This window comes from Canis lupus, chromosome 24 (assembly GCF_011100685.1).
Source record: "Canis lupus familiaris isolate Mischka breed German Shepherd chromosome 24, alternate assembly UU_Cfam_GSD_1.0, whole genome shotgun sequence".
In the NCBI taxonomy this organism is placed as follows: domain Eukaryota; kingdom Metazoa; phylum Chordata; class Mammalia; order Carnivora; family Canidae; genus Canis; species Canis lupus.
Genome location: NC_049245.1, coordinates 9,777,358 through 9,804,557, shown reverse-complemented (window position 1 = coordinate 9,804,557; position 27,200 = coordinate 9,777,358). Strand labels below are relative to the sequence as shown.

The 27,200-nt window shown below is 45.2% G+C and overlaps 1 protein-coding gene across 2 annotated transcripts in view; it reads left to right on the top strand.

Moving 5' to 3' along the window:
• The window catches only part of ISM1 (isthmin 1), a 71,443-nt gene extending 48,856 nt beyond the window's left edge, over nucleotides 1–22,587 (top strand). For both annotated transcript variants that reach the window (XM_038571590.1, XM_038571591.1), the window contains exons 3-6: nucleotides 5,301–5,565; nucleotides 13,401–13,544; nucleotides 17,034–17,123; nucleotides 20,867–22,587. In XM_038571590.1, coding sequence (XP_038427518.1) covers nucleotides 5,301–5,565; nucleotides 13,401–13,544; nucleotides 17,034–17,123; nucleotides 20,867–21,384 — 1,017 coding nt within the window. In that variant the 3' untranslated portion in view covers nucleotides 21,385–22,587. The remainder of the gene's footprint in view (nucleotides 1–5,300; nucleotides 5,566–13,400; nucleotides 13,545–17,033; nucleotides 17,124–20,866) is intronic.
• The last annotated feature ends 4,613 nt before the right edge of the window (nucleotides 22,588–27,200 follow it).

Below are 27,200 nucleotides of genomic sequence, written 5' to 3'. Positions count from 1 at the left end.
GTTTCTGTGTTGGCAGCCCTTATCCCTTCCTTACAGCACTGCTCTTTTGTTGAAATGCACTGGTTTGACACGGGGGTGGGGTGGGGGGGATGTTCAGCCAAGCAGACAGCCCCAGTGATCACCGAGGGCAGTCAAAGCATTTCCTCTCCCCAGGGAGCCGAGCAAAGACAGGTGAAGGGCACATCCATGGGCTCAGCTTCTGCCAGGGCCCCTGGGTGTGTCTACCTCCCGCCATCCACACACAGCTGGCAACCTGCCCGTTGCCCCCACCTAGCTGCCCTTCACTGAAGCCGGGGAGCTGCACAGGAATTTGATACCCCTCTCTCTGAACAACCCCTCCCCCAACCTCCTCGAGTGTCTGAAAGAGTTTCCCACGCTCTAAGACGAGTGTCTGCTATCTTTCCTGCCAAATGACCCACACCTTTCCAAAGTGACATTGCTGAGCCTGTGCAAGGGTACATCCCTATTGGGCCTCTTAACTTTGGGGAAGGGAAATCCTTTAAAAAGCCCAGCTTTTTTGGAGCTCTTTGAAACACTCCCCCACCTCCTGCCGCCCCTCCAGGCCAGGTGGAACTGGATTAGGGCTGTGGAAGTAAGTGGGAAAAAGACAGCAATGCACAAATAGCCTCAGATTCCTGAACCCAATCTCCATATTAAATCTAAAACAATAGTCGAAGTTGGATTGTGTTAAAAATAAATAAATAAATAAGTCAGGAAAGAAAGGAAACTCTCCCAGGACAAGCTAAACTTGAACTTCAGTATTTTGTTGGCTGAGTTTTTGGTCTCCAGCTGATGTTCAGATAGCAAAGACAAAAGTTTCTAAAATAAACTCATTATTAGGCTTACTGCATCAATTCATTACCACAGTAGCTATTCACAACCAAATATTTCTCTTTTCTGGATCAAGCCAAGATTAGTATTCATTTCAACCAATATACTTATTTCTTTTTTCCCACTGAGGGAGACTTAAAATAGTCATATAAAGATCTTTTTTTTTCCTCTTGACTCAGACTTACATGGCCATACTTTACATGGCCATCAGCCTCTTAAGGGCCATAAAATACAATCAGATGGGTTGGCTGGGGCTGTAAACATATGTGCTTCTACTTTTGATTCCCCTCCTCCTTTTTCTCTAAAATACTTTCAGAATTGCAGCTCTGGCCAACTGAGAACCAGGAAATCTCTATGCCCAAAACATGGACCCACACACCTATGGGGACAAGCCTGTATTGGGAAGATTCTGATGGGGGCATAGCGTCCAGACCATGGACAAGAGTCCACTAACCTGCCTTTGGGATAGGCACCACCAGAGTCTGCCAGGCTTGGCCACTATGGCTCCATGAAGGTTACTCAAACTCTCTATGCCCCTGTTTCCTTGTCTATAAAATGAGATGACAATACTACCCATGAGTAGCTCTATAGTACAATACTGCCCAGAAGGTGTTGTGAGGATTAAGTGAGATCATCCATGTGAAGCACCTAGCACAGGGCCAGGTATATGGTAAACTTCCCCAAATGAGTGGACGCAGGTTGGTGTTGACCATGGATTGAGATGACAGAGGAAACATATAAAATAATTGGAAATACAAGAACTCGTTTCAAGACAAGCTCTATACCTTCCTTGCTATTCACCTCAGAAACTTGAATTTTCCACGTCACTTTCTCTGCCTGAAATTCAAATCTAACTCGTGTAGAACAAGCAATAATGTTTCGGCAAGCACACCGCAAGTCTCAAAGCATTAACCACAGTTAGCTGGGTTACCATAGTTTTTAGAGCATCAGTGAATCTGAGAGGAGGGGACTGATTATATATCTCCGTAGCCCATTTTGTGTTCTTTCTGCAGCAGTTGTCAAGGAAGGAGAGGGCCTTTCACTGGAGATTATTTTCTTGTCCCTGGATGCTCAGTTCTCCTGAGGGAAATCATAGTTTTCAAGTCTTAGAGGACAAAACTAAGAGATTCTAGAAGATTCTCCTGAGTTGAGAAAGTCTAGGCCTCTGTTTTCTGAGAGTCATTAGTTTATTAACTGATAGAATTGTGATAATTTCTCTACACTTTTCCAAGCGTAGAGTTTGTTTCTAATAAATGTCTTGACTATCAAGAGAAGGAAAGGAGTGGTAACACTTTGTAGAATCTTATCCTCATTTCCCAAGTTTGGACAGAATTCCCCAAACTGACACCTATTTTGGACTCTCTCTCTCTCTCTCTCTCTCTGGTTTTTGTTTTTGTTTTGTTTTTCTTGGAGCTGATAAGATCCTGCCAGAAGTTGGACTTGGGTCTTTTGAAGGAGTTCTCTGACTTGTATTGTCTTGATTCATGGTATGGAAAAGTCCAGAAGAGTAAATATACTAAGCCACATCAATTATGTGTATTAAGGAAGAGAAAGGATGATAAGGTCTAGCATCTTTATCGTCTTGGAAATCTGCTGTACTCACTCCCACACCTTCAGCCTATCACATCAATTATTGTTTAAGGCATCTTTATCAGCACATTCTTTGATGCTAAAAAGAAAAAAAAAAACATGTAAATAGAATGAGAGCAACTGGAAATATAAAACTAATCTCTGCCATGCAAGAAGCCACTGACATGCTCATTAAGTTTCTTTAATTGGATTCCTATAATATTTCAGGTTCAAGATTAGATTTCTTCTTTTGATATCAGTATGAGAGCTCCACATTAACTGTAGGGAAGGTTGAATTCTAAAGTTTGAGTGTGTGTGTGTGTGTTTTGTTTTGTTTTGGGGGTTTTGTTTGTTTTGTTTTGTTTTTAATTCAATTGGGGCAGTGGCCAGTAATTAAAGGGGAAAAAGAAACCTCTAAGCTGTTGAGATTTAGTCATCGATATAGTTTTTGGAGTAAATTTGTATTTTGCTACTTATTGCCTGGCCAGACAACAAATCTATTTTGGTTGGATCTGAGCAACAGTTTGGAGAAAAAAAAAATCGTATTGACGGTAATAGCTTAAAACATGAAATTGTTTTTATTCCCAGCTTGGAGAAATTGCAGGGCACGTTTTGCTTAGGCAATCCCTTTGACTCCAGTCTGAGTACAAATGGAATACCAAAACTGTTGGGCACATTCCCCCTTATCTTCTACCCAGAGACTGATTTCATTACCATAATTGCAGGCTTGCCTGGCTCTTGGCAGCTTCTCCCCTCCGAGACCCTTAACAGCCTTACAGACGATTGTTGCGGCTCAGTTGTTCTGTCTGTAGGCAGGGGGGACGAGACTGCAGAGGAGAAAGGTTCTGTCTCCAGAGGCTCAGCATTGCCCTATCACTGCCCAACTGTGTACTCCTGGGACACTTGTCCTTTCAGGGTTGCATGTGGAGTCACTCTCTCCAGCAACCAGCCATTCCAACAAATAAGATTGATAAAAGACATATGATTCCTTTTTTTTTTCTTTTTGAAATTTGAAAGATTACTAAAAGTTCCATACTTATTTATAAATATGCAAGAGATACTTTCAAGACCGGAGAATTATGGTGCGGAATAAAGCCAATGATGCCCTTCTAGGCATCCCACACCAGAAGAAAGATTCATTTGCCTTGCTGCAGCCCGAGGATACTCTGGGACTGACAACCATTCTCTTGACCTTATGTCTGGACCAAAGCCCAGGCCTGGCATTGGCCTGGCAACTTCCTTGGAAGGTCAAAGCAAGTAGAATTCGAATCTCCCCCTTCCTAGCACAATAGGAAGGGGCTGTTTGTCTCAGGGATGGGCACACCCTGGTGCAGTTTGGCAGAGCATCCCAGCGACTCTCTCAGATGTCGGGTTAGGGCAAAACTGGAAATGCATCTTCCTGGTACATCTTGCGCTGATTACTCAGAGCACATGTTTCTGATTCATTTGCACACAGCTCATCCAGGGGGTGTTGCAAGGGCTATGTGATGGCCAAAGAAACCCAATGAGTCTTTTATTATATTTTTTTAAACAAGTTTCTCTACGTTGATTGTCTCTTGGAGCCAAGAAACTGCATTCTTCCAGCCCTGTGACTTCAACACTAGGCTAAGTAAATCTGAGAGCAAGTTCTAACCTTGGCTCTGAAATTATCTGCTCTGACCCTGATGGTCAGTTGAGGAGTGTGCACACAAGGTCCCAATACGGAATGAGTGAAAGTCTTGAAGACACAGTGCTCACACCTCTACACAACCTTGGCTGCCAGCCCCCACTAGCCTCTGGGCCATCTTGCCCCACTACTTACATGAGGGGACAGTACTTCTGTTACTTCTTGAGAGACAGTGTGGCAGACTTGTTAAGAACATGAGCTCTGGGGCTTGACTATCCACATCTGCCACTTACCAGCTGTATGACCTTAAGCAAGTTGTTAACGTCTCTGTGAAAAGCTAACCTGTTGCTGTCTAGCAACCAAAACTTAACATCTTGAAGTGGTGACCATTGGATTGTTCAGGGTCCTGTGGGTTAGGAAGATGAACAAGGCTGTGCCAGTAGAGCTTGTCTCTGGCTCACAAGGTATTGGCTGTGGTTAACCCAACTGGGCTGAAGCCTCCAAGGTGGCCTCACATGACTGGTGCCCTGGAGCTGGCCATTGGCTGAGGTACCTCAGTTCTCCACCAGGTGGCCTTTCTCTTCACATGATCTCTATGTGCAAGGCTTCCTTACCTAGAGGGAGGAACTGATCCAAAAAAATGAAAATGGAAGTTGCAGGACTTCCTAGCGCTTGTCACAGTGTCAATCCTACCATATTCTACTGAACGAGGTGAATCACAAGAATAGGCCAGAATGAAGAGGAGAGGAAATCACTTCTTAATGAGAAGTGTAGCACACACATATGAGGATGGGACAAATTGCTGGGCCCGTCTTTGCATGTAGTCAATCACAGGACCCAATCAATAGTACCAACCTTATACGGTTGGCATGAGGTTTAAATAAATTAATATAGCAGGGCATTTAGAGCAGTGCCTGGTATCGACTAAGTCTGTGCCAGTAAACATTTACTGTACTCAGTAAATGTTTGATTTTATTGTAATTATTCTTGTGTCACCTTGGGAGGACGTTTACTCCTTGAATTAAAGATTTCCCAGCAGTGTAGTCATCAGTGAATCAGGAGCCCCAGTGATGACCTCCCAGTGTGAGGCCCATGTACATCAGTCCTATCTGGCCATGGGGTCTATTGGGCCACCTCTGGGTGTTTCCCATTCTGTTGCACCATGTAGTCTCAGCATTCCTTAATGAGGGGCGCAGCCATCATTTCCCTCTGCTCTCTTAGACATCCTTCTGAGGGTGTCTAGTTTGGAGGCTGTTGACTCCTCATTGACTCTGGCCTGTTCTGAATTCTTCAGGTCACCATAGAGGTGGTGGATGGTCCTGACTCTGAAGCAGATAAAGATCAGCACCCGGAGAATAAGCCCAGCTGGTCAGTCCCATCCCCTGACTGGAGGGCCTGGTGGCAGAGGTCCTTGTCCTTGACGAGGGCAAACAGCGGGGATCAAGACTATAAGTACGACAGTACCTCAGACGACAGCAACTTCCTCAACCCCCCCAGGGGGTGGGACCGTCCAGCCCCAGGCCACCGGACTTTTGAGGCCAAAGAGCAGCCAGAATATGGTGAGTTTACCACCCAGTGACATAAAATTGGGGAGAATAAATGAGGATGACGAGACCTAATCGAGACGGAGTCAAGCCAAACCCAGTTTACAGTGTGTGGTTTCGGGTCTTCTGTGAGGCATACCTCATGAAGACTTTATTCCACGGAAGCCCCAAGAAGGCACCAGCAGCTGCATTTTTCTGGAGACACTATAATTTTTAAATCATACCAATTATCCTAGGAGAGAATCTTTTTTTTTTTTTTAGTTAGGGGTTGTTGAGGTTCTACCTTTTCTCCCCCAAATTTCAGTTTTATTTCTAAAAATGAAGAAATCACCAAATTGACTTCCTTGTATATTTTACTGGAAAAATTCATACTGAAAATCAACTTAGTAAAAAGAGGAGTGTCCAGCTGCTTCTTTTGACCAGGAAGCCATGTTATTATGTCTGACATTGGCAGTGGAGCAGCCCTTGGGAATCCACAGGAGTCTGTGCTTCATGGGTTGTCAAAGGCAGGCTTCCCCACCAATAAATTTTAAGATGCCAAGTAGGACTTCTGGTTTCCCATGAAAAATCCTTTTTCACTTGAGTTGAGTGGGAGACAGATTGAGGGAAATTCAGCTCCACTCAGTCATTCAGGGATCCAGGCTCCTTTCATCTTAGAGCTCCACCAACTACCAGGGCCTGGGGTATGCCCTGGAAGCTCAGCATCCAGTTGGCAGCCAAGGAAACAGGTGCAGCCTGGAAGAGGCGCACATGCCCTTAACCACTCAGGCTGGAGATGATCCGATCGTGTCCACTCAGACTCTATTGGTGACACTTAGTCATATGGCCCCACCTAGATGCAAAGGAAGCTGGGAAACACATCCTGGGTGTGCAAGAAGAGGAAAGAGACCTGGCAAGCTTTCATGGGGGATCAGAGTCTGCCCAGAGTCAGTATTAATAACAATATCTGATGTCATGCACATGCCTCCATCATGATGGTGTTCTAGTGGCTTCACCACCAGCAGCCTGAGAAACAAATGCTGTATGATGGGAATGACTTGTCTCACACCATTGTACTCTCACCCTTACCTCCATTTCTCAGTAGAAAGACCAGCTGTATATTGGAGAGTCACTTCTGCCACTAAGAGATGATACTAGGCAACTTCCAAAACAGGACGACCGTTTTGTAAAGGCATGCCTTGTGTTGGGCACCATGCTATGCTCTGGGAATCCAAAAGTTAGAAAGATGCAGGCCTTCCCAAAAGAGGATCTCACCTCTCTGTGGACAAGGGAGAAAAGTTGTGTGATAGAGGAAAACAGTGCCATTGTAGAGATACACATCAAATGCTAAGGGAGCAGAAAGAGAGAACTCCTACCGTCCTTCCAGCCAGGGGGCTTGTAAAACCTCCCCTTTCCCAGAAGTCCAGGTCCAGTTTATCTGTTTTCCAAGGGAAAGGACAAGGGATAGTCACCAATATGTATATAGCATTCACCATGCACTAGGCCTTCTTCATGGCATCTCACATATATCAGCTTGTTTAATCAGCTCCCTGGGGCGGGTACCCATTTTACAGATGGGAAAACTGAAGCCTAGAGAAGTTAAGCAACTTGATCTCTCCTTGAGGGTCAAGGCCTAGAATTCATTTCAGGCAGTCTGAGCCCAGAGTCTGTTCTTTTAACCACTTTGTTATTCTGCCTTTCTGGGGAACAAAAATATATATATATATAGCACATCCTTTAGGAGAGTAGAATGTTCTAGAAATGCGTACTTCGATTGGAAGGCATAAATGGAAGGAAAAGTCCAGTGATGTTAAGCAAGAGGAACACAGAGGATCCCTGGGTGCCAGTCTGGTGTGTCACAGGTTTCTGGCTTAACCTGTTTGCCCCACACACAGGGAATACTGTTTTGAAGAATGGAGCTCAGACCCTCCACATCAGAATCCCTTGATTGCATGTTTGAAGATGCCAATCCCAGCCCCAGCCCCTTCCCTCTATACCAGTGGTCCTTAAGGTGTGAACCCCAATCAGCCGTATCAGCATGGCCTGAGCTGTGACAGGCATGCACATTTTCAGGCACCAACCCCAGGCCTATTCAATCAGACACTCTAGGATGGGTCCCCCAAATCTGTGTTTGAACAAGCCCTCCAGGGGGCTCTAGTGCACTGAGCACCACTATTCCAGAGCAACGGTTCTCTGCCTTAGTTGCTCCTGAGAGTCACTTGAGTAATTTTTTTAAGTCCCAATGCCCAGACTTCTCTTCAGCCCAGTTAAATTGGGATCTCTGGGGGTAGGGCCCAAGCATCAGTTTTTAAAAGCTCCATGAGTGGCTCCAGCATGCAGCCCAGTTTGAGAGACGCTGCCATCCTTCTACTGAACTAGAATGCCCAAGAGTGAGACCTGGAGTTGGTCTCACTCTGCTTTTTTGTCTCTTTCTTTTTGCAACCAAAATCACCTGGTGATTCTCATGCTCACCAAAGTTTGGAGACCATGACTAGAAACAACTTTTGCATCTAAAACCCTTACGGAAGACACTGCTGAATTCATGAACATTAAGAACATCGTCCATTTCAATCTTAAAGAAAGAATTTACTTGTACTAGAATAGTTACTGTAACGGCCTCAGCCACCTTCACCCTAGCTTTCTAGGCCTAGAATACCTATGGAATGTCCCTCATCTGGACCTTCCAGCAGCCCTGGGCCTTGGAGAAACTCCTGTATTTTATGATTTTGGAGTATCTCTTAGTAACTGCCTCATCATTGGAGTGTAGGTATCAGGATTGCTACTTTGTAAAGAAGAATTTGTTCCTCTGACTACCCCCAAAGGAGTGCTTCTCAGACTTTAACATGCCTACAAATAACCTAGGGGTCTTTTCAAATGCAGCTTCTGATGCACTGGATGAAGCTGGCACAGCCAGCCCTCAGACCACACTTTGAGTAGCAAGACTCTGTTGTAAATGCTCAATAGCATGCAAAATGAGTAAATGATGACTACTTCTCTGACAGGCTCACAAGGGATGTGTGATTTCCAGAATTCTATGCAGCATCAGATGAGCTGAATGCTCTTTTTTTCAATCAACAAAAAACTATTAAGCAATTTGTAAGTATTTGTCTCTATGTTGGATGCTGTGATGGATACAGTGAGAGAACAGGTGGCCGGGGAAGGTGGGGTTCATGCTGTGACAAAGCAGCGCCACTCATTGTACTTTGGTATGTGCTGCCTTGTCTGGGGCGTGCTAATACTGCCACAGGAAACTGGTCTTTGTGGAGGGTGTTGATCTCAGATTTTGAAAGCTAGGATCTTTAAAAAAAGAATTTAAATGTTTCGGACCAAAGAGTACTTAAAAAAAAAAACAAACCTAGGTGAAAAAATAGACTAGAATGGGATCTTCAGAATAAATTATAAAACACAAAATAGAGGTTAGGTAGACCTACTTCATGATTGTGGAAACATGATGAGACCATGAGTTGGCTCAACTCCTGACTGGATTTGAGATGCTACATTTTAAATACCTTCTGTAGAGATACTTTACGTATCATCAAGAACAAAGAAAGAGTCCAAATAAATATTTTTCTGTCAAATAGTAGTATACCATTCCCAAAAATGTTCTGAATAACCCGCATAATGAAATCAGATAGGCATTGCTTACTGTAACCTGGGTTTGGGACTCAGTTCTTTGCAATCCTCTGACTGGTCATGGTCCTATTTTAATAAATTTCACAGTGATTTTTGTCAAGGCTTTTCTTTGCAATGTTGAATTATGGCCACATAAGTGGGTGTCTTAAAAAAAAAAAAAAAAGAGGCCAACATGAGCCAGAGTTAAAGCTGCAGGAGTACCAGGATATGGAACAGCATACGACTGGAACAGAGAGACCCCACATCTAATCCCAGCTCTGCCAGATTTGAGCTGTGTGATGTTAGGCAAGACCCTTAACCTCTCTGAGCCTTAGTTTCATTATCCATAAAAGGCAGATATTTCCACCTACCCACAGAATCATTATAGGAATTTAATCAGTATGTTTAGATGGAGAAGCTGGTTAAAGCAGGCCCTCAATAATTGGCAGCCACTCTCATCTAAGATTAGTGGTGGAGGCTTGCCTGTGACCAAGTCAGGACCCAAATCACTCCAGTTGCCCAGATACTGTTTAATCACTACCTTAAAATTTCAAATGACATGTTTGAAACCCAGCTCTCAGTCCAGTACACTGTGGATTGTTTTCTTCCCTCACTGAGCTCTTTGCTGTCATAAGGACTGTTTTTTTGTTTGTTTTTTGTTTTTTTTTTAACTGTCACTGTCACCTTGGCAATTACTGCTGGTCATACTCATTTTCTGCTCTGAGCGATGTTCCCTGGCAGGTGAGCAAATTAGAACAGACTTGTTTTATTAAAGCAGAAAAGAATACTGCCCTCAAAGCCTTCTGTCCTTTGCACACATTAAACAAATAAAGATTCCCCAAGAGGAGGGTCTTTCCTGGGACATCCATCTGAAACAGTATGCTATGGAGCCTTCAGGGGGATGAGCTGACATATACACCTTGCCCTAGGAGGTGGCTTCATTTCATTCCTAGCCTAATAGAAATGATGAGCCATGTGGCTACAGAACTATTTTGTGCCTGACTTTGAGGGACCACCTTTTAAGTTTGGAAAATAAATGACTTTGTGAGCATTTAAAATAAAAACCTAAAGAAAACCACTTACTGGGATAGTAAACCCTTCATTATTCCAGAGTCTGCTAGCCACCTAGAAAGCATATTTTAAGGAGATTTTTTTATGGTATATTTGTAACAGTTAACTTTTGCTGTTTAAGAAACCACCCCCCCAAATTGAGTAGCTTAAAAGAACAAACGGGTTCTCTCGTAAGAATCTGCAGTTTGCCTGGACTGTTCTTCAACTCTGGGCTGGCTTGGCTGGGGCTGGATAGTCGAGGATGGCTTCACTCAGCACTGGGCCCCCAGCTGGACAGCTGGGCATCCTGCGGTGGCTGGCTGGAGTCTCTCACTCTCCAGGTGGCCAGCCCAGGCTCTTCACATAGTGATGGAAGAGTTCTCTGCAGCAAGAGGACAAATCCTAATGCACAAGCACTTGGCCAGCCTCTGTTTGCATCATATTTGCTATTTTCCCATTGGCCAAAGCAAGTCACATGGCCCAGGCAGGGGTCAACAGGAAAGGAGAGTAACCAAAGGGTAGATACGGGGAGAGGAATTATGGAAGCCGTTTTTCACATAATCCGATTCAGTATTAACATTCAATAATTTAGATCCAAGAGCCCAAGACCAGAAATTACCTTGCACAAAGATTCCAATATAAGCCTCATGGCGGGGTTAATGCTGAAATCTCAAAGTTCAAGCATATTTCCCCAAATTCTCTCCCCATATTACTACAACAGTAACGAAAGGTTACTAGAGATTTCTAGATGGTTGAGGTCCCATTGCTTCCAATGAGCCACCACTTGGCATCACTGGAGTATGTACCCACCATATAGATGACAAGAACTCTACCTAAGTGATTTTAATAAGCTTCTTCTGACTGACCCACTGCCCCCTTTATGAGTCCAACAACATTACAATCTTTACTTGTGACTTTTTGTTGTTGTAGTTCCCTTCAACAAATCTGGTCTTGGTGGTACATGTAGGGTGTGGCTGAGTGTGTTCGGGTGTACATATAACCCACCACAACTGAATGTTCCCACTGACAAGAGTGTGATCTCATGATTGTCCCAGGCATATCTCTGATGTTCTCAGGGAGATTATCAAGAGATACCAGACCACAGAGGTCTTGGAGGTAGTAGCAGCTGCACCTACCCGGGTGGTTTCTCCCTCTGGGGGCAACTTGTCTCTCCAGTTCTACATGTTGATGCCTAGTAAGTGATGGGAGAGATGAAGAGGCTGACCTGGGGAGACAGGCCCAACTCCTTCACACGAGACAGTCATTTCAAACATCTGGCTTGGCTGTGTTGCTAGAAAACCATTTCTTAGAAGAAAATCAAAAAACAGAAAGATTCCTTTTGGGGAGAAAGAAGAAATGGATGGGGGCCCCAGGGCAGGCAAGGTGTGGGCAAACTCTCTGCTCTGGGTTAGGGATGAGAACACAACCATGAACAGCCAACACCCCCCCACACCCCACACCCCACAGCTCCATTTAAAGGGCTGAGGAGCCAGAACGGCCCTCTGTTTGCCTGAGGAGTGTTCAGAGTGAGCACCATGTAAACAACAGGCTGGAAGGCTGGCACAGAGCCCACACTGCAGGTAGAAACATGTGTGGACTACATTCCTGCCGGGCCTACATAATAACAATCACCACGACCGGTTATGAACAGAGGGGACCCCCTTCCCGGCAAAGCACATACCTATAGCCCCAAGCTTGGTACTGGCAGAGGCCCCAGGGCTGTAGGACGATCTGGAAAAACCAGGAGAAGTTATTATAGAGTAAAGAGGCTGCTGAGGGAGTCAGGCTGTAGAGATCAAGTGCTCAATACTAGGACCCAAACTTTCCTTCCTGTTACCCTTATGACCTTGGGTTAATTCTCCCCAGTCACTCTAGGACTTAGTTTCTTTACTTTTAAAAAGAGAAATTCAGTTTTGATGATATACCAACAATCTTTCTCACACTCCCAAGCCTTCCTAGTTTGATCAACTTCTCTTATTTTATTTTTTTTGTAAATTTATTTTTTATTGGTATTCAATTTGCCAACATATAGAATAACACCCAGTGCTCATCCCATCAAGTGCCCCCCTCAGTGCCTGTCACCCAGTCACCCCCACCCCCGCCCACCTCCCCTTCCCCCACCCCTAGTTCATTTCCCAGAGTTAGGAGTCTCTCATGTTCTGTCTCCCTTCCTGTACTTCCCACTCATTTTTTACTTCTTTTTTCATACCATTTAGTGGCTTCTAATATACTGTGTAACTTACTCATTTTTTGTTTCTTACTTATTTTGGACTCTTCTTACTAGAATATTAGTTCCATGAGGACAAAAATCTTTGGAAATTTTATTTAGTCATATTTCCCATATACCTAGAATTGTGCCTGGCATATAGTCGGGGCTCAGTAAGTAGTCATTGGATGGATATTAAGTGATGACCTGGAGGGATCGTTTCTAGCTTTGCCATTATGTAGCAGCTACCTACTGCTGTATAATAAACCATCCCAGAACTCGGTGGCTTACAACAACAGAAGTTTATTATTTCTCATGATCCTGTGGTTCAGAAGTTCAGGGAGCACCCCACGAGGCAGCTGCTACACTCCTAATAGCATCTCCTCTACTCAGCTGTCCACTGGGAAGGGCTAGAAGGTTCAACAAGGCTTCATTCACATGTGTAGTATCCTGCAGCCCCTCATGCACCTCCTCTCTCTCCATGTGGTGGCCCTTAATTCACAGGTTTAGCCACAGCTTCTTCCACAGTGACTGGATTGCCCAAAGTGAAAGTCGGAAGCTTTCAGGCCTCATGGGGCTGAAGTCAGCTCAGATTTTAGAGAAGGGAAAATAAGCTCTCTTGCTTTCATTCTCAATGAATGTATGTGTAAGGATGGAAGGAAGTGATGGTGGTCATCTTTGGAAACTACCTACCTGGTATTCTATGATCCCATACTCTACAAATGTGCGCATTCTCGATAAGCATTTACTGGGCACCTTCTAGGGGTCAGGCCTGGCCACGTGCTGACCACCACAGTGCTCAAAACCTCAGAGAGAGTTCCTGCTCTCACGAAGCTAATCCCTAAAATGAACTCTGGAGCCACAAGCCTTTTGACTCCAGCTGGCATCTGGTCCCCTCCAACAGTGAGAACGATGGAAGAAGACAACTGGCAGGCTGCTTGACAAGGGGGATTTGGGGACTCTTTGGGCGAGGCTGGTGACCATATCCCTGGCTCCCTTCCAGATTCCACAGATGGTGAGGGTGACTGGAGCCTTTGGTCTGTCTGCAGTGTCACCTGTGGGAACGGCAACCAGAAACGGACCAGGTCTTGTGGCTACGCATGTACCGCAACAGAATCTAGGACATGTGACCGTCCAAACTGCCCAGGTGGGTTTATGCAGGGGAGTGGCTCCAAGTTCAAGGGGAAGTTCTCCATTTATGTGTAAACCTTAGAGAAAATAAGTTTTAAAAAGACAACCATTTCCCTAATAAGAATTCTGACCAGACTGAAACAATAAGAGATGAGTAATGAGCTGAATGGTTGAAAAGATGGGTTTTCTGAGTCTTATGCACAACTCCCATGGCCATGACAAAGAATACAATGGCACAGTGTACATGTTTAATTTAAAGAAGGGACCCTGGTTAACTTGCGCATTTGATGTGGGATTTGTTGTGCCTTGAAGAGACAGACACATGCAGAGAGACATTCATGGTCTGATAAGGAAGTTAAGATGAGAGGCTTGAAGATTTATTTATTTGCTTTAGAAAGAGAGAGAACAAGTGGCTGGGGGTTGGGGGAAGGGCATTGAGGGGGAGAGAGAATCCTGAAGCAGATTCCCTGTGGGGCTTGATCCTAGGACCCTGAGGCCCTGACCTGAGCCAAAATCAAGAGTCAGCTGCTTAACCCACTACACCACCCAGGCGCCCCCAGTTAGTTATTACTTTAAACTGCATTGTCAGTGTTTTAAAAACTAAACTAATTGCAAACTTGGTAAGAGGCTGAATTGGGGGTAAAAAATAATTGTGTCTCTCTATAGCAGTTGTGTATCAAAGTGTGGCCTGTTTTTATAGGCATACACATTTTTAAAGGGTCAAGAAGAAAGAAGAGAAAGAGTGGGGGAGAGATACACAACCAAGACCACATGTGGCTCACAAAGCCTAAAATATTTACTCTCTGACCCTTTACAAAAAATTTACCTACTCCTGGCCTATAACTTTACATTTTACATGTGCTTCCGTTGCCAGTTAGAATATCAGCTTAGGGATCCCTGGGTGGCGCAGCGGTTTGGCGCCTGCCTTTGGCCCAGGGCGCGATCCTGGACACCCGGGATCGAATCCCACGTAGGGCTCCCGGTGCATGGAGCCTGCTTCTCCCTCTGCCTATGTCTCTGCCAATCTCTCTCTCTCTCTCTCTGTGTGACTATCATAAATAAATAAAAATTAAAAAAAAAAAAAAGAATATCAGCTTAAAGGGTTCTTCCAAAAAAACTGCACATTCTGAATGGTTTCATCTGAAAGATATTTCAGAGACAGGAAAATTTGAGCCCCACACCCTCAAACTTCCTTTTTCTTTTATTTTTATTTATTTATTTATTTTTTTTTTGAGAGAGAGAAAGAGTGCAAGTGAGGGGAGGGGCAGAGGAAGATGGAGAGAATCTCAAGCAGGCTCCACAGTCAGCACAGAGCCCAATGCGGGGCTCCATTTCACAACCCTGAGATCACGACCTGAGCTGAAATCAGGAGTTCGGCGCTTAACCGATTGAGCCACCCAGGTGCCCCCAGACTTCCTTTTTCTATTCCTAGAACTCAGTTGTCAGATCATAAGGCTGAGATTTGAAACAAAAAAGAAGTGGAAGAGCAAAAAGGTTTCTGAGAGGAGAGAAGGATCAGATAGGACGTGCTCATGTTAGCAAATGGCATGTGTAGAAAATGGGGCTGAATTTAACAAGCTCCATGAAATTCTGGCTCCATGTCAGCTATGCAGGTGGATTTCAGAAAGTGGAGCAACCATCAAGATACTTTTCTTGATCTTTCCCATGATCATCATAATGAAGCTGAGTTGGAAGTCTGATATGATGGGATTTAGATAGGTGGAAATAAACCATAAATAATAATAATATGAGAGGGAGGAAGAGGAGGAAGACAGGAAGACAATGAAGAACGAAGAGAAGGACAGTAGAAAGAAGATGAAAGAAGAAAATAAAATGATAATGAAGATCATGGAGAATAGGATTTTTTGAGGACTTAAGTATCCAGCAAATTTCTAAGGTCTTCTTAGGGCTTATTTCATTTAATCCCTACAATAGCTTCATGAAGTAGGGGTTTATTACTGTACCACTTGACAGCTACTGAAATAGGCATGAGGTTAACTAGTATGAGTCACTCAAGCAGCAAGAGATCAGTCTTGAATCTGAATCCAGACAGTGTGCTTAACCGATTGAGCCACCCAGGTGCCCCCTGGGTGAGTCCATGTTCACCATTACACCATTCCTCTGCCACCAGGAGGAGGAATATGGGGCTCAGCCACTCATGGATACAGACAGCATTTAGTGTCAAGGCTTGGGGGCTTGCCTGCTGTTTTCTTTTCCCAAGCTAGTGCTCAGATCCAAGTCTACCACCTGGTGACCACCATTTTGAATGTTTCCTTCTCATTTTCTCTCACCACCTAGAGCAGTGTGCCCAGCAGCCCTGCTCATACATTTTCTTCTTTTCTGACCCCACCCTTCCATCCTCTCTGCCTCTCTGTTCCTGGGCCTTCCAGTTTTTCAGGGCTTCATTGGAACATGAAGGACTTTTTTTTTTTTTTTCTTTAACAGGATCTCTTTTATTTAGTTTGCTGATTCTCAGCCTTAGAGGAATGAGTCTTGGAGCCGACAGTCTCCCTGGCCTGGCAGTCATTACACTGAAAAAAATCTGTCTCCTAGGTCAACCCTACAAATAAGTGCAAGAGACCTCACACAAAGTTAGAGGGAGCCCCTTAAAGAAAATCAAGTCAGACCTTGTGACTACTATGTTCTACCACTCTGGCCTCCTCAGAGGCCTCAGCTGGCACAGGATTTCTGTTTTGTAGGGGAAGCCTGGATGGGGTGGTAGTTTGGGAGAGGATGGGGGAACCAGGAAGTATGAGACAAACTGGGTTCAAGTAATGACAAGAGCAAAAGCAAGTAATGACAAGCCCAGATTATTCTCTTTGAAGCACCAGTGGTGGTGCTGGAAGTCCTAGAATGTGAGATATCTGCTCTTTAGCTATGAACTGCTGCATCACCAAAATGAGCTATAAAATACTCCTGAGAAAATTATCAGCTAACACCTACCACTTACTCCTGTAGGTGCTTTCTTTACCCGTAATTTATTAGAATGTGTTTAACTCTCTGGAGGTGGGGCACTCATTTCTGCCCATTTTACAGATGTGAAAGCTGAGGCACATGAATTTTAAGTGGCTTAAAGGTTACAGGTTAGTAATGATTGGAACCCAGTCGGTCAGTCCTTAAAACTGGTTTTGACCACTAGACAAAATATTAACCACTGCCTCTAATCCAGTTTGTCACCCTGATACCACCAGATAGACAGCCTTGCAGACACGTGTCCCCTACCACCCAAAACCCCATTCCTGGCCCTAGTGAATGAGTTCCTTAAGACTCATTCAGGCACATTTGGATCTGATTTCATACTGCAAATGGTATCTGGGGTTTTAATATATTTTATGCTCTACTACCTGCTTTTTACTGTTTCCTCCACTGGCAAATTCCTACCCATGAGTAGTAATGAATACAAAAAAGGCTTTGTTCAGGTGTATTTGTTTCTTTATTTGCTGGGGAGGTAGGGGGTAACTTTTTCCATATAACTAGGGGAAAATGAGCTCTTGTCTGTGTTTAGGAATTGAAGACACCTTCAGGACAGCTGCCACCGAAGTGAGTCTGCTTGCGGGAAGTGAGGAGTTTAATGCCACCAAACTATTTGAAGTTGGTAAGGAGATCTTTTCCCCCTCTTTTTTTTAAATCCAAATATTGATTTAATATTTTGGAGATTCCTTTTGCCTTTGCAGTGCCATCCCATCCTAGGATCCATTTAAATGTTTCATTTTCCTCTTCTGGGGTCCAGTTCTCTCAACATATTTTTTGCTCACTGAATATACGCCAAGCAAGAGAGAGCAGTCCCATGCCTCCTTCACCAGGCTGAGCAGAGTGCCCTCTGTGTCTGCCTTGCTTGCTACAGAGCTTCCGGGGCAAGAGGTGGGACAGAGCTGCCCTTCCCTTAGCGTGGATTCAGTCTCAAATGGGGCCTCAGGCCCCATGGAATCCCCTCTGGTAGCACTCACTGAGTGTCCCCAAGAAGTCAGGAAATGCTGGTCTCAGTTCTGTAGCAAAAGTTCTTCCCCCAAGGGAAGAAGGGAAAAGGAACTTTCTTAGTATTATGCCTGCCTCCCTCTACCACATAAATTTTTTGTAAACCCTTGGCATACTCTGCTACTTATCTGCTAGAAAGTACTAGACCAAACACAATAAATGTGAACCAAGCCAAATTGAAAGTGACTACTCGGGTCCAAGATGGGGCGCCTGGGTGGCTCAGTCAGTTAAGTGGCTGCCTTTGGCTGAGGTCATGATCCCAGGGTCCTGGGATCAAGCCTTGCATCTGTCTCCCTGCTTAGTGGGGAGCTTGCTTCTCCCCTGCCCCTCCCTCTGCTTGTGCTCTCTCTCTCAAACAAATAAATAAAATCTTTTTTTTAAAAAAGAAATATATTAAAAATAGCTTCATGTGCTTTAGGATGCAATTCTTTATTGCTGAAAGATGAGACTCCTTCTGCAACATTTCTTCATGCTACTCGAAAATTCTTTCCTGGCCTTTTCACTTCCACCCTACCTCATCAGCCAAACAGGAGGCAGTATAGAAATTCTTTGTGATCCAGGACTTCCATCTCCATCCTTCACACATACGAACTACATTTAGTAGGAGCCTTCTACAAACATAATGCATGTGACTCCCTCCCCCCACCAAAAAGAAAAATAGTGAAAGATTAAATGTGGGAAATTTACATAAAATGGTAGAGCAACAAAGGTTGTCTTTGGGGGCAGAGAGATTCTCAGGTTTGCCCATACTATACACCCTACAGACAGGCAGCTGCTTGCTTTTTTGCAGAGGGATAGCTCCAGTTGCACAAAGCCAACTGAGATGAATGGGAATGGGTATCAATCAGGTTCTGGGCAGGAGCAAACACAGCATACTGAAATCAGGTTATTGAGGAGCATTGGATTAGGGTCTGTTTGCAAAGAGGTGAACAGGATAGAAAGACACCCTTGGCCTGAAGGGACCAGGGGGAGGAGTGGCTACTAGAACCCATAGAAAAAATGTGTGGAGAGGGCTGCCTGACAGCACTCCTGGCTCTCAGAAGGATGTGGCCAACCTGCAACAGTGAGGGAGGAAATACAGGAACAAATACTTTGACCTCACTCTCTTCTCTCCCCCTGGTCGCTGGCCAGGTCCTCCCCTGGGATCAACCCAAAGAGAAGTCAGGGCTCGAGGGAGCCCATTGATATAGTCCATGTAGGACAACCTTCCAGGGCAAGGAAAAACATGGAATGAGGATAGAGAAGGACAAACAGAGGATTCCTCACAGAGATGGGACACAGCTTGAGCTGCACAAGGTCATTGTCCCCCTTGTAGTATCTCCATTGTCTGATCTATAAAATGTTATGAGATGACAGCGTGAACTGACAGACCTATTGTAGAATTAAATTAGTTAATATTTGCAAAGCATTTGGAGCATGTCCATCACACTGAAGACCCACAAAAGTTTGATAGGTAAAAATAAGCCAATGTATATCCTACAGGTACATGAATTATGATGACCGTCCACACTGGAAACAGAAAAGCCATTTTTTAGGGCCTTCACTGAATATTGTTTCTGAAGACCATGCCCTCCAAAGGAGACCTTCACTGGCTTTGTAGACACACATTTCCCAGGAGGGAGCCTGCATTCTGTCACTACTGTCCGGTCAGGGGCTCACAGGGGTGGAATCTTAGAGCTCAGGCCCAAATGGAGCCCTAGCACACCCCCAATGGCAGCGTACCCTGGACCCTATGCTGTGGGCTCCCTACTTTCCTTCAGCATGATCCTCATCACATTCTAGGACACAGGCGTCCTTTTCGTCCCCAGTTAAGAGATGAGAATCCTGAAGCACAGTGAGGGAGAACACCTACATGAGGGCATGAGCAGTATGCTAGATGCTTGAGCTGGAATTCAATCCCAGGCCACCAAACACAGGATCCCATATTCTTCATCTGAGGCCAGGCCTCTCTGAGCCCCTGAGAGATGCCCTATCTCTCCTGTCCTCATTCCACTGAAGAGAAGCCCGAGCCCTCCTCCAAACTGCCCGCCAACCGCGCCCATCCTGGCCACTTGATTGCCTCTTAGGGCACCACCAGCCTCCCAGGCACCTGGGTCAGAGATGGGAAGTTGCTTCTGATGTCTTTCTTCCCTCACCATCAAACCCACCCAGGCCTGGCAGCCTTCTGACCACCCTTGATCCCTCCTCTTCCTTCACTTCCCACCTGGACTCTCACCACTGATAGCAGCACTGAATACATCCTCCTTACTGTGCCACTTGGCCAATAGCTCACTGTCCCTCAAAAACTATCAGTAGTTCCTTAGTGTCCTCCAAACAAGCCTAAACTACACTGAAGAGCCCCACGATCGGACACCAACAGCCTTACTTCCTTCCCTATAACGCCTGTTCCTGTGACACCGAATGTGTTCCCCTCCCCCAGACAACCCCAGCAGATGTCTTCTGCTCACCAATGGTCACTGTTTGCCTGCTCCTGGGTCCAGCCATTCCCATGAGGCAGTGCAGGACCAGATAAACATTCCTTGGTTTTTCAAATAAAACCAGGAATCCACATTAATAAACTGCAATCACCTAAGTCTTAAATGAAGCCAACAATTAATTAATTGGCAATTAATTCAACATATTTTTAATTCTATAAGATCCAAATACAACAATCTCATGGGGGCAGGTTCTGGCTGGAAGACTAGAGGTCCATAGCCTCTGGCCTAGACGTTAAGTTCCCTAAACACAGGCCACCAGCCCCTTCCTCTTTGAGGCATCTTATTACATGGATTGCTTACAGTGATTGTCACTCTCTGGTGCCTACGATTAAGAGATTAGGCCATCAGCTTTAGTTTAAACCAGTCATGGAGTGGCACAAATAAAACCTGGTCCCACCATCCTCCTCTGAGGCACTTCTCCCTTGTCACCATGTACTTAAAGAGGAGATTCAAACTTGCCCTCTGAATTATTGTTCATTTTGTTCTAGGGGAGAGTGGGGTTTTCCCCCATATCCTCCCGTTTCTTCCCCAGATGACTGCTAAAATTCAGGGATAACAGTATCATATATTTTCAGAAGACAAACCAGATGAAGCAGTTGTGCTGGTGAAATCTAGGCGATGGCATACAGGTCGTCACTGCTGAAGTAGCTTCTCTCTACATTTCTGTGCGTCTGGAAATGTTTCATAGCCTAAAGCGGGGAAGTTGCCTGGTGAATAAAGTTCCCAAGTTCCAGGGGGTGGTGGTGGTGGTGGTGGATACGATCAAACCGAGGGCTGGTGGCTCCCCGACCGCAGGGGCTGGCCCGGGAGGGCAGGACTTGGCTTCAGTGTTAACCAGCTGCCCGTCTTGCACGTGGTGACAGGGTGTCCCTGCGGTCTTTTTCAGACACGGACAGCTGTGAGCGGTGGATGAGCTGCAAAAGTGAGTTCTTACAGAAGTACATGCACAAGGTGATCAACGACCTGCCCAGCTGCCCCTGCTCCTACCCCACCGAGGTGGCCTACAGCACAGCGGACATCTTCGACCGCATCAAGCGCAAGGACTTCCGCTGGAAGGACGCCAGCGGGCCCAAGGAGAAGCTGGAGATCTACAAGCCCACGGCCCGCTACTGCATCCGCTCCATGCTGTCCCTGGAGAGCACCACGCTGGCAGCCCAGCACTGTTGCTACGGCGACAACATGCAGCTCATCACCAGGGGCAAAGGCGCGGGGACGCCCAACCTCATCAGCACCGAGTTCTCGGCCGAGCTCCACTACAAGGTGGACGTCCTGCCCTGGATTATCTGCAAGGGCGACTGGAGCAGATACAACGAGGCGCGGCCTCCCAACAACGGACAGAAGTGCACGGAGAGCCCCTCGGACGAAGACTACATCAAGCAGTTCCAAGAGGCCAGGGAGTACTAAGGAGATGCCACCTCGGGTATATGTGACACAGACGCACTGCACTGATGTCGCCGGGGCAGAGGTGCGCCTACCCGCATCCATGTCTAGGTGTATATACCACATGGGCATTTTTCATCAATCACGCTAGGGGTGTGCGCCAGGCCCCAGTGGCTGCCCTCTGAAGCCACCTCGCCACCCGAGATGCCCCTGGAGCTCCTTGGAATTCCTCGGGGGGGAGATGTCGGCGGCAGGACGAGGACAGAGGAGTCAGAAGAAGAACCTGGAAGCCATAGCAGGTGGGATTCGATGCGCACCCAGATCCAGTGTTTCCTAGAGAAGCAAAGCGGAAAAGACCGAGCTGTAAACGTTATATGCAGTTTTTATATATAACTTATTTAATATGAATGTGACTTAAGCATAACCTTTTCGCTGGAGTTGTGAAACTGTTTAATCACTTCTGTGAGAGTTCAGACAGGGGCTAAAGGATGTGGGAGAGAAAGGGAATTTTGGAATTATTTTTTTTTAACTAAGTAACTCAACAGAAGTGTATCAAAACAAGAAAACACCCACTTTAAACCAAATGTTCTTTAGTCATGAGGCACCTTGCTGGAGTCTCGGCTTCCCGAATGCCCTTGCCTAAGATTGGATAGGGGGTGCGGGGCACACGGGTATTTTAGGGGCACATCTGAGGACTGATTTTAAATAGGCTTTAAAATAAAAGGCCAATATTAGCATAACGCTATAATTCTACTAAAAGGCTTCAGAGTGGCAGAAGTTCTGCTTATGTCTTAGTAGGTTCAGAAGGCTGCAGGAAGGTCAGACATAAAAACAGGTAGTAGCACTTTTCCAAAGAAAAAAAGAAGCAAAATAAATGGGAAAAGAACATGGACCTCATTTCATCTATTTTAGTCTAATACCATTGTAACATTTTTTTACTCCGCCAATATATTCCCAGTAAATACATATAGAAAGAGTAGGAGGACTCAAGTCTAGAAAATCCTAATTGTTTATGTTTTAAGAAACGAAAAAAAAACTACATTATTTTTGTAAAGTATTTATTGAGTCATTGAGTCTTGTGCATCAAGCGATTGTGATATGACCTGGTTCTGTAGTGTGGAACTTAGGACAAATAAAGAGTTTGTTGTTATGCAATCTTTACTTGCAAAACTCCAGGAGAAGAGAATATATACTAAAATCATAATAAAATGTGTTACCTGCAATAAATGTGTTAACTGCAAATATTTATAATGCAAATACCATAAAGAGCCCTGGTAGCCCAGGGCTTCAAGGCAGGGGAGAGGAAGGTTCAAGCCAGGTGGGAATAAAAGACTCACTGATTGATGCAATGATGGGTGGTATAACTCATAGCATCTTTGGCACCAAGAATGTCAACCCAGGCCCCAGGAGGCTGAACTGAACCTGACACACAGGTAAGTTTTTGCACACTCAGAGCTAAGAAAGAGCAAGGAAGAGCAGGCCAGAGCAAAGGCAGTCTAGGTGAGGGGCACCTGGGTGGCTCAGTCGGTTAAGCATCTGATTCTTGATTTCAGCTCAAGTCTTGAGCTTAGATCATGAGATTGAGCCCTGAGTTGAGCTCTGTGCTGTGCTTGGAGCCTGCTTAAAATTCTCTCTCTCCCTCTCCCTCTGCCTCTCCCCTATCTCCCCCCAACCAAAAAAAAAAAGAGAGAGAGAGAGAGAGAGAAAGAGAAAGAGAGATGGTCCAGGTCAGCAGGGCTGCTTCCAGACAAAATTCTGCAATGGCATAAGTAAGTAGAACTACTCATCATGCAGATTATTCCTTTTCCAGATGAGAATACCAAAACTCAGAGGGGAAAAATATATCACATTGGGCCCATCTTTCATTTCCTAGCCTAATGCTCTTTCTATTTTATCAAATTGTTGGTGTCCTGGTGGTGTCTTTGGTATTCTTAATCCCACCCTTAAGTTCTCCTAATAATATTTGTTCTTTTGGAAAAGCTGTTATCAATTATTTACACTTTAGAGTGAATTACCTATGCATTTCCCTTCTCAGAACATTTATATTTAAGAGCTATTTCTAATTATGACATGAGAAGCCTTATTGACATCTGAAGGAGTTTTAGGCACCTGAACTGGTAGGAGAGAATCAATACATCTATTTACCAGGGAAACAGATTTGGTTTCTAATAATAATAGGAAGACTATTTCTGCAAAGAGTGTTGGTTGCAATGGATTGCATTGCCTTTGAGATGGCAAGTTCCCTGTAGGGACAGGTATTCAAGCAGAGACTGGAGATGAAACACATATGAAGCTCAACTGAGTGATGAGAGAAAAAAATGGACAACAATAACACCCTCTGATAAATGTTTTATTAAGGGTAAGCGCAAAAAACTATGGGAAAAAAGGCAGGAAGCAGGGAAGTACGTGTTGAGGCAAATGGAGGAGTGGAATTTCATAAAGCAGCAAAGAGGGAGGGGGAAGTGGATGCATTTGAAGTTAGAAAAAAGTAAGAACAAAAATAAGGAACGAGGAAGAAGCTTGGGGTTTACTAAAGGCCGCATGTTTAGAGTGATGAGCAGAGGAACAAGAGTGGTAAGTTTTGGAGCTATACCTAAGGTGTCTTTATTAAGGATTTATCATAGAAGATGAAAAGGAACAGAGCTCTTTCCTACTAAAGTGAGAATGACTGATGTGAGCAGTATTTTCAATGGGCTCATTGCCTTTTCTTTTTTTTTTTTTTAATATTTTTTTTTTAATTTTTATTTATTTATGATAGTCACAGAGACAGAGAGAGAGAGAGAGAGAGAGGCAGAGACACAGGCAGAGGGAGAAGCAGGCTCCATGCACCGGGAGCCCGATGTGGGACTCGATCCGGGGTCTCCAGGATCGCGCCCTGGGCCAAAGGCAGGCGCCAAACCGCTGCGCCACCCAGGGATCCCCTCATTGCCTTTTCATAACAGACCTTGCTGACCTAATGAAATGAGAGTTGGAAGATAAGGTGAATCAGGGGCAAGCAAGGGCCCATGAGCTCTTTGCATACAGAATACATCCCTAGTCTCCTATACATCATCAGGTTAGTGCCACACCTCTGGAAATCTGGTGAACGATGATCTGCCTCTATCAGGAAAAGCTATTTTCCAGTCCCAAAGCCAATGAGTGATGCTCAGAAAGCCAGAACCCCTCGGCTCAGGTATCAACTAAGACAAGGCAATCTTTTCCAGCACAGGGGCTCAAGCTGGCCCCAGGGTAACCCCAGGTAATTCCCTTCTTGCAGATGGACCTTGTGCTTAAGAGCAGCAGCATGCAGCAAAGTGGCTGCCTACAACCTCACCTGAAGTTCCTGTAAATAGGACCATCAGCAAGTGCTCTACAAAGGCCTCCCATGGAATTTTTTGCTCCCTTGCTTCTCCCTGGGGAAAGACCCCCTTTTCTAATAATCTCTGGGCCTCTTGGGTGCCATGTGTGAGCAAGCCAATAGTGAGTGGCAAACAGAGATGCTCAGGGCCCTCTAGTGGCTGCACATGGGAAAGTTCAGGAAGAGGACTGAACGTGCGGAGTCTTCTCTTTGGCCCCAGTACAATTGTCCACCATGATTATAGTCTCCAGAGCGTTTCTCTCTGTGTAGTTCAGTGGCCAGGAGATTAAAGTTCTCCAGTCTAACATTAGGGATCAGAATAAGTACTATACTAGCCACTCTTTCCTGATCACACACTTTGTGCCTCTGGGCTACTTACTTCCTTTACCCTGGGAAGCAGGCATAGTGCATCACATCCATTTAACCGGAAAAAGAAGCCCAACAAGGTTAGTGAACTTGCCCAAAGCCTTAAGGCTCTATAAATGGCAGAGCTGGTTGAAGCCAGTTCTTTCCAATCACCAAGCCCACATTCATAACCTTAACCCTTCTTCTACTCTCTTCCTAAGTTTTTGCAACACTCACAGGATCAGTGTGGTTTTTGTTTTCCTCTAACTCACTCTGCCTTTACTCAATTTATTCAAGTCGGCCGAATCCCCTGCAACAATCCTTATGGTGTCTCATATTGGGCACAGAGGATCTGGCTTTATTTCTACATATTTTGTTCAGCTGTGTCATTCTGTAAGATGATGCTTGCTCCTCTAGCTGAGCCCTTGCTCCAGTTGGGTCAGTAACAGAGCTCGACATTTCTAGAAGAACAGAGACTGACCTGTTTTCCCTCCTGCAGGCAAGCCCTATGCTGTCACCTGTTGGGTGGGCCTCAGAGGTGGGTGTTGCATCCCGTGCTTCTCTACACCCCTAGTTCCTAGCACCTTACCGGGCAGATGTCAGGCAATGTGCAGAGAGCTGAAGAATTTGAAGGTTGATGCAAACTGCCTGTATTCCAGTTCCGGGTCTCACACTTGCCTGCTGTGTTCCACTGGACAGGTGAATCAGCCCCTGTGGATTTCCATTTCCTCATGCAGTTGTTATGAGAATTAACTAAGACAAGAACCACGAAGTTCCTGGGGCCTGTCAGATACCATGTGCAATGAAGTTTGGACATTGGTATTTAGTCATTTGGCAACTATATACTGACCACCTACTAGTTGCCAGGCACTATTCCAGAGGCCAGAGTTTTAATCGTATACAAATCCAAGTCTTCCTGTTGAAGAGCAGACAGCCAAAAAATATGTAAGCACATAATCTGAAAGAGTGATAGATAATGTAAAGAAAAATAAATTTGATCACACACATATGTTGTATTACTTATGGAAATACTAATTGCTGTAATAAATAATCCTCAAAATCCGGATGCCTGGGTGCCTCAGTGGTTGAGTGTCTGCCTTTGGCTCAGGTCGTGATCCTGAGGTCCTGGGATCAAGTCCTACATCCGGCTCCCGCAAAGAGCCTGCTTCTCCCTCTGCCTATGTCTCTGCCTCTCTTTGTATCTCTCATGAATAAATAAATAATTTTTTTTTAAAAGGGGTAATCCTTAAAATCACAGTGGCTTAAGACAGTAAAAATCTATGGTATGTTTCTGGTCAAGTGGCTTTCCTCTGAGTGATGACCCAGGGGTCCAGGGTCCTTCTATACTGTGGCTCAGCCGTCTTCAAGATGTGACTCTCTGGGATGTCCTGGGAATCAGCTCTATTCCTGTCTACTTGAGTAAAGAGCAGGCAGGACAAGCATAAAGGTTTACATAGGTCAAGCAGAGAAGTACTGTACATCATTTCCACTCCATCTCCACAGCTCTGTTCCATGCCACACTCTTTTGGGAGGACAATTGAGAAATAGAGTTTAGTTGGGACTTTGGGGGTGCAGGAAGCCTAGATAGGCTATGTACGCACTCAGCCCGTGTCTGCCACAGAGGTAGACCACCTGGCTACACAAGGCAGGAGTGAAAGGCAGCGGACAGGACTCTGGATGGGCCCAAAGCAAGCGACCAAAGAAGAAAGGGCTTTCCCAGCCCCTCACCATCTTCCTACCAGTGCATTGTAGTGCTAACCCGTCCTCGGTTTACTATCTATCAATTGGCTAAGACCACCTGTCTTACCTAATCACTGGCACAACCCTCTTGGCACTTCCCACACTTCCTACACATCTGTGTCCACCAGCCCAGCTCTCAACTGGAAGCTCCTGTAAGCCTTTGCCTGATCACTCTCTCTGGGTAGTGGGGCTCCTCGGCTTGCACAGGAACAGACTCAAATGCCAGGGAGTTAACAGTGCTCCTCAGAGCACTTAACAGTCGACTGAGCAGAACTATGTGGATGAATACTCCAGCTTCCTCACTCTCAAGTGGGGCAATTCTGAAGCATGTTTTATTCTATTCTCAGAGCTCCATCGGGACTGAGCTCCAGGCCCCCACAGGGGTAACTGGCTTGCTAACATGTTATCTATTGGCTTT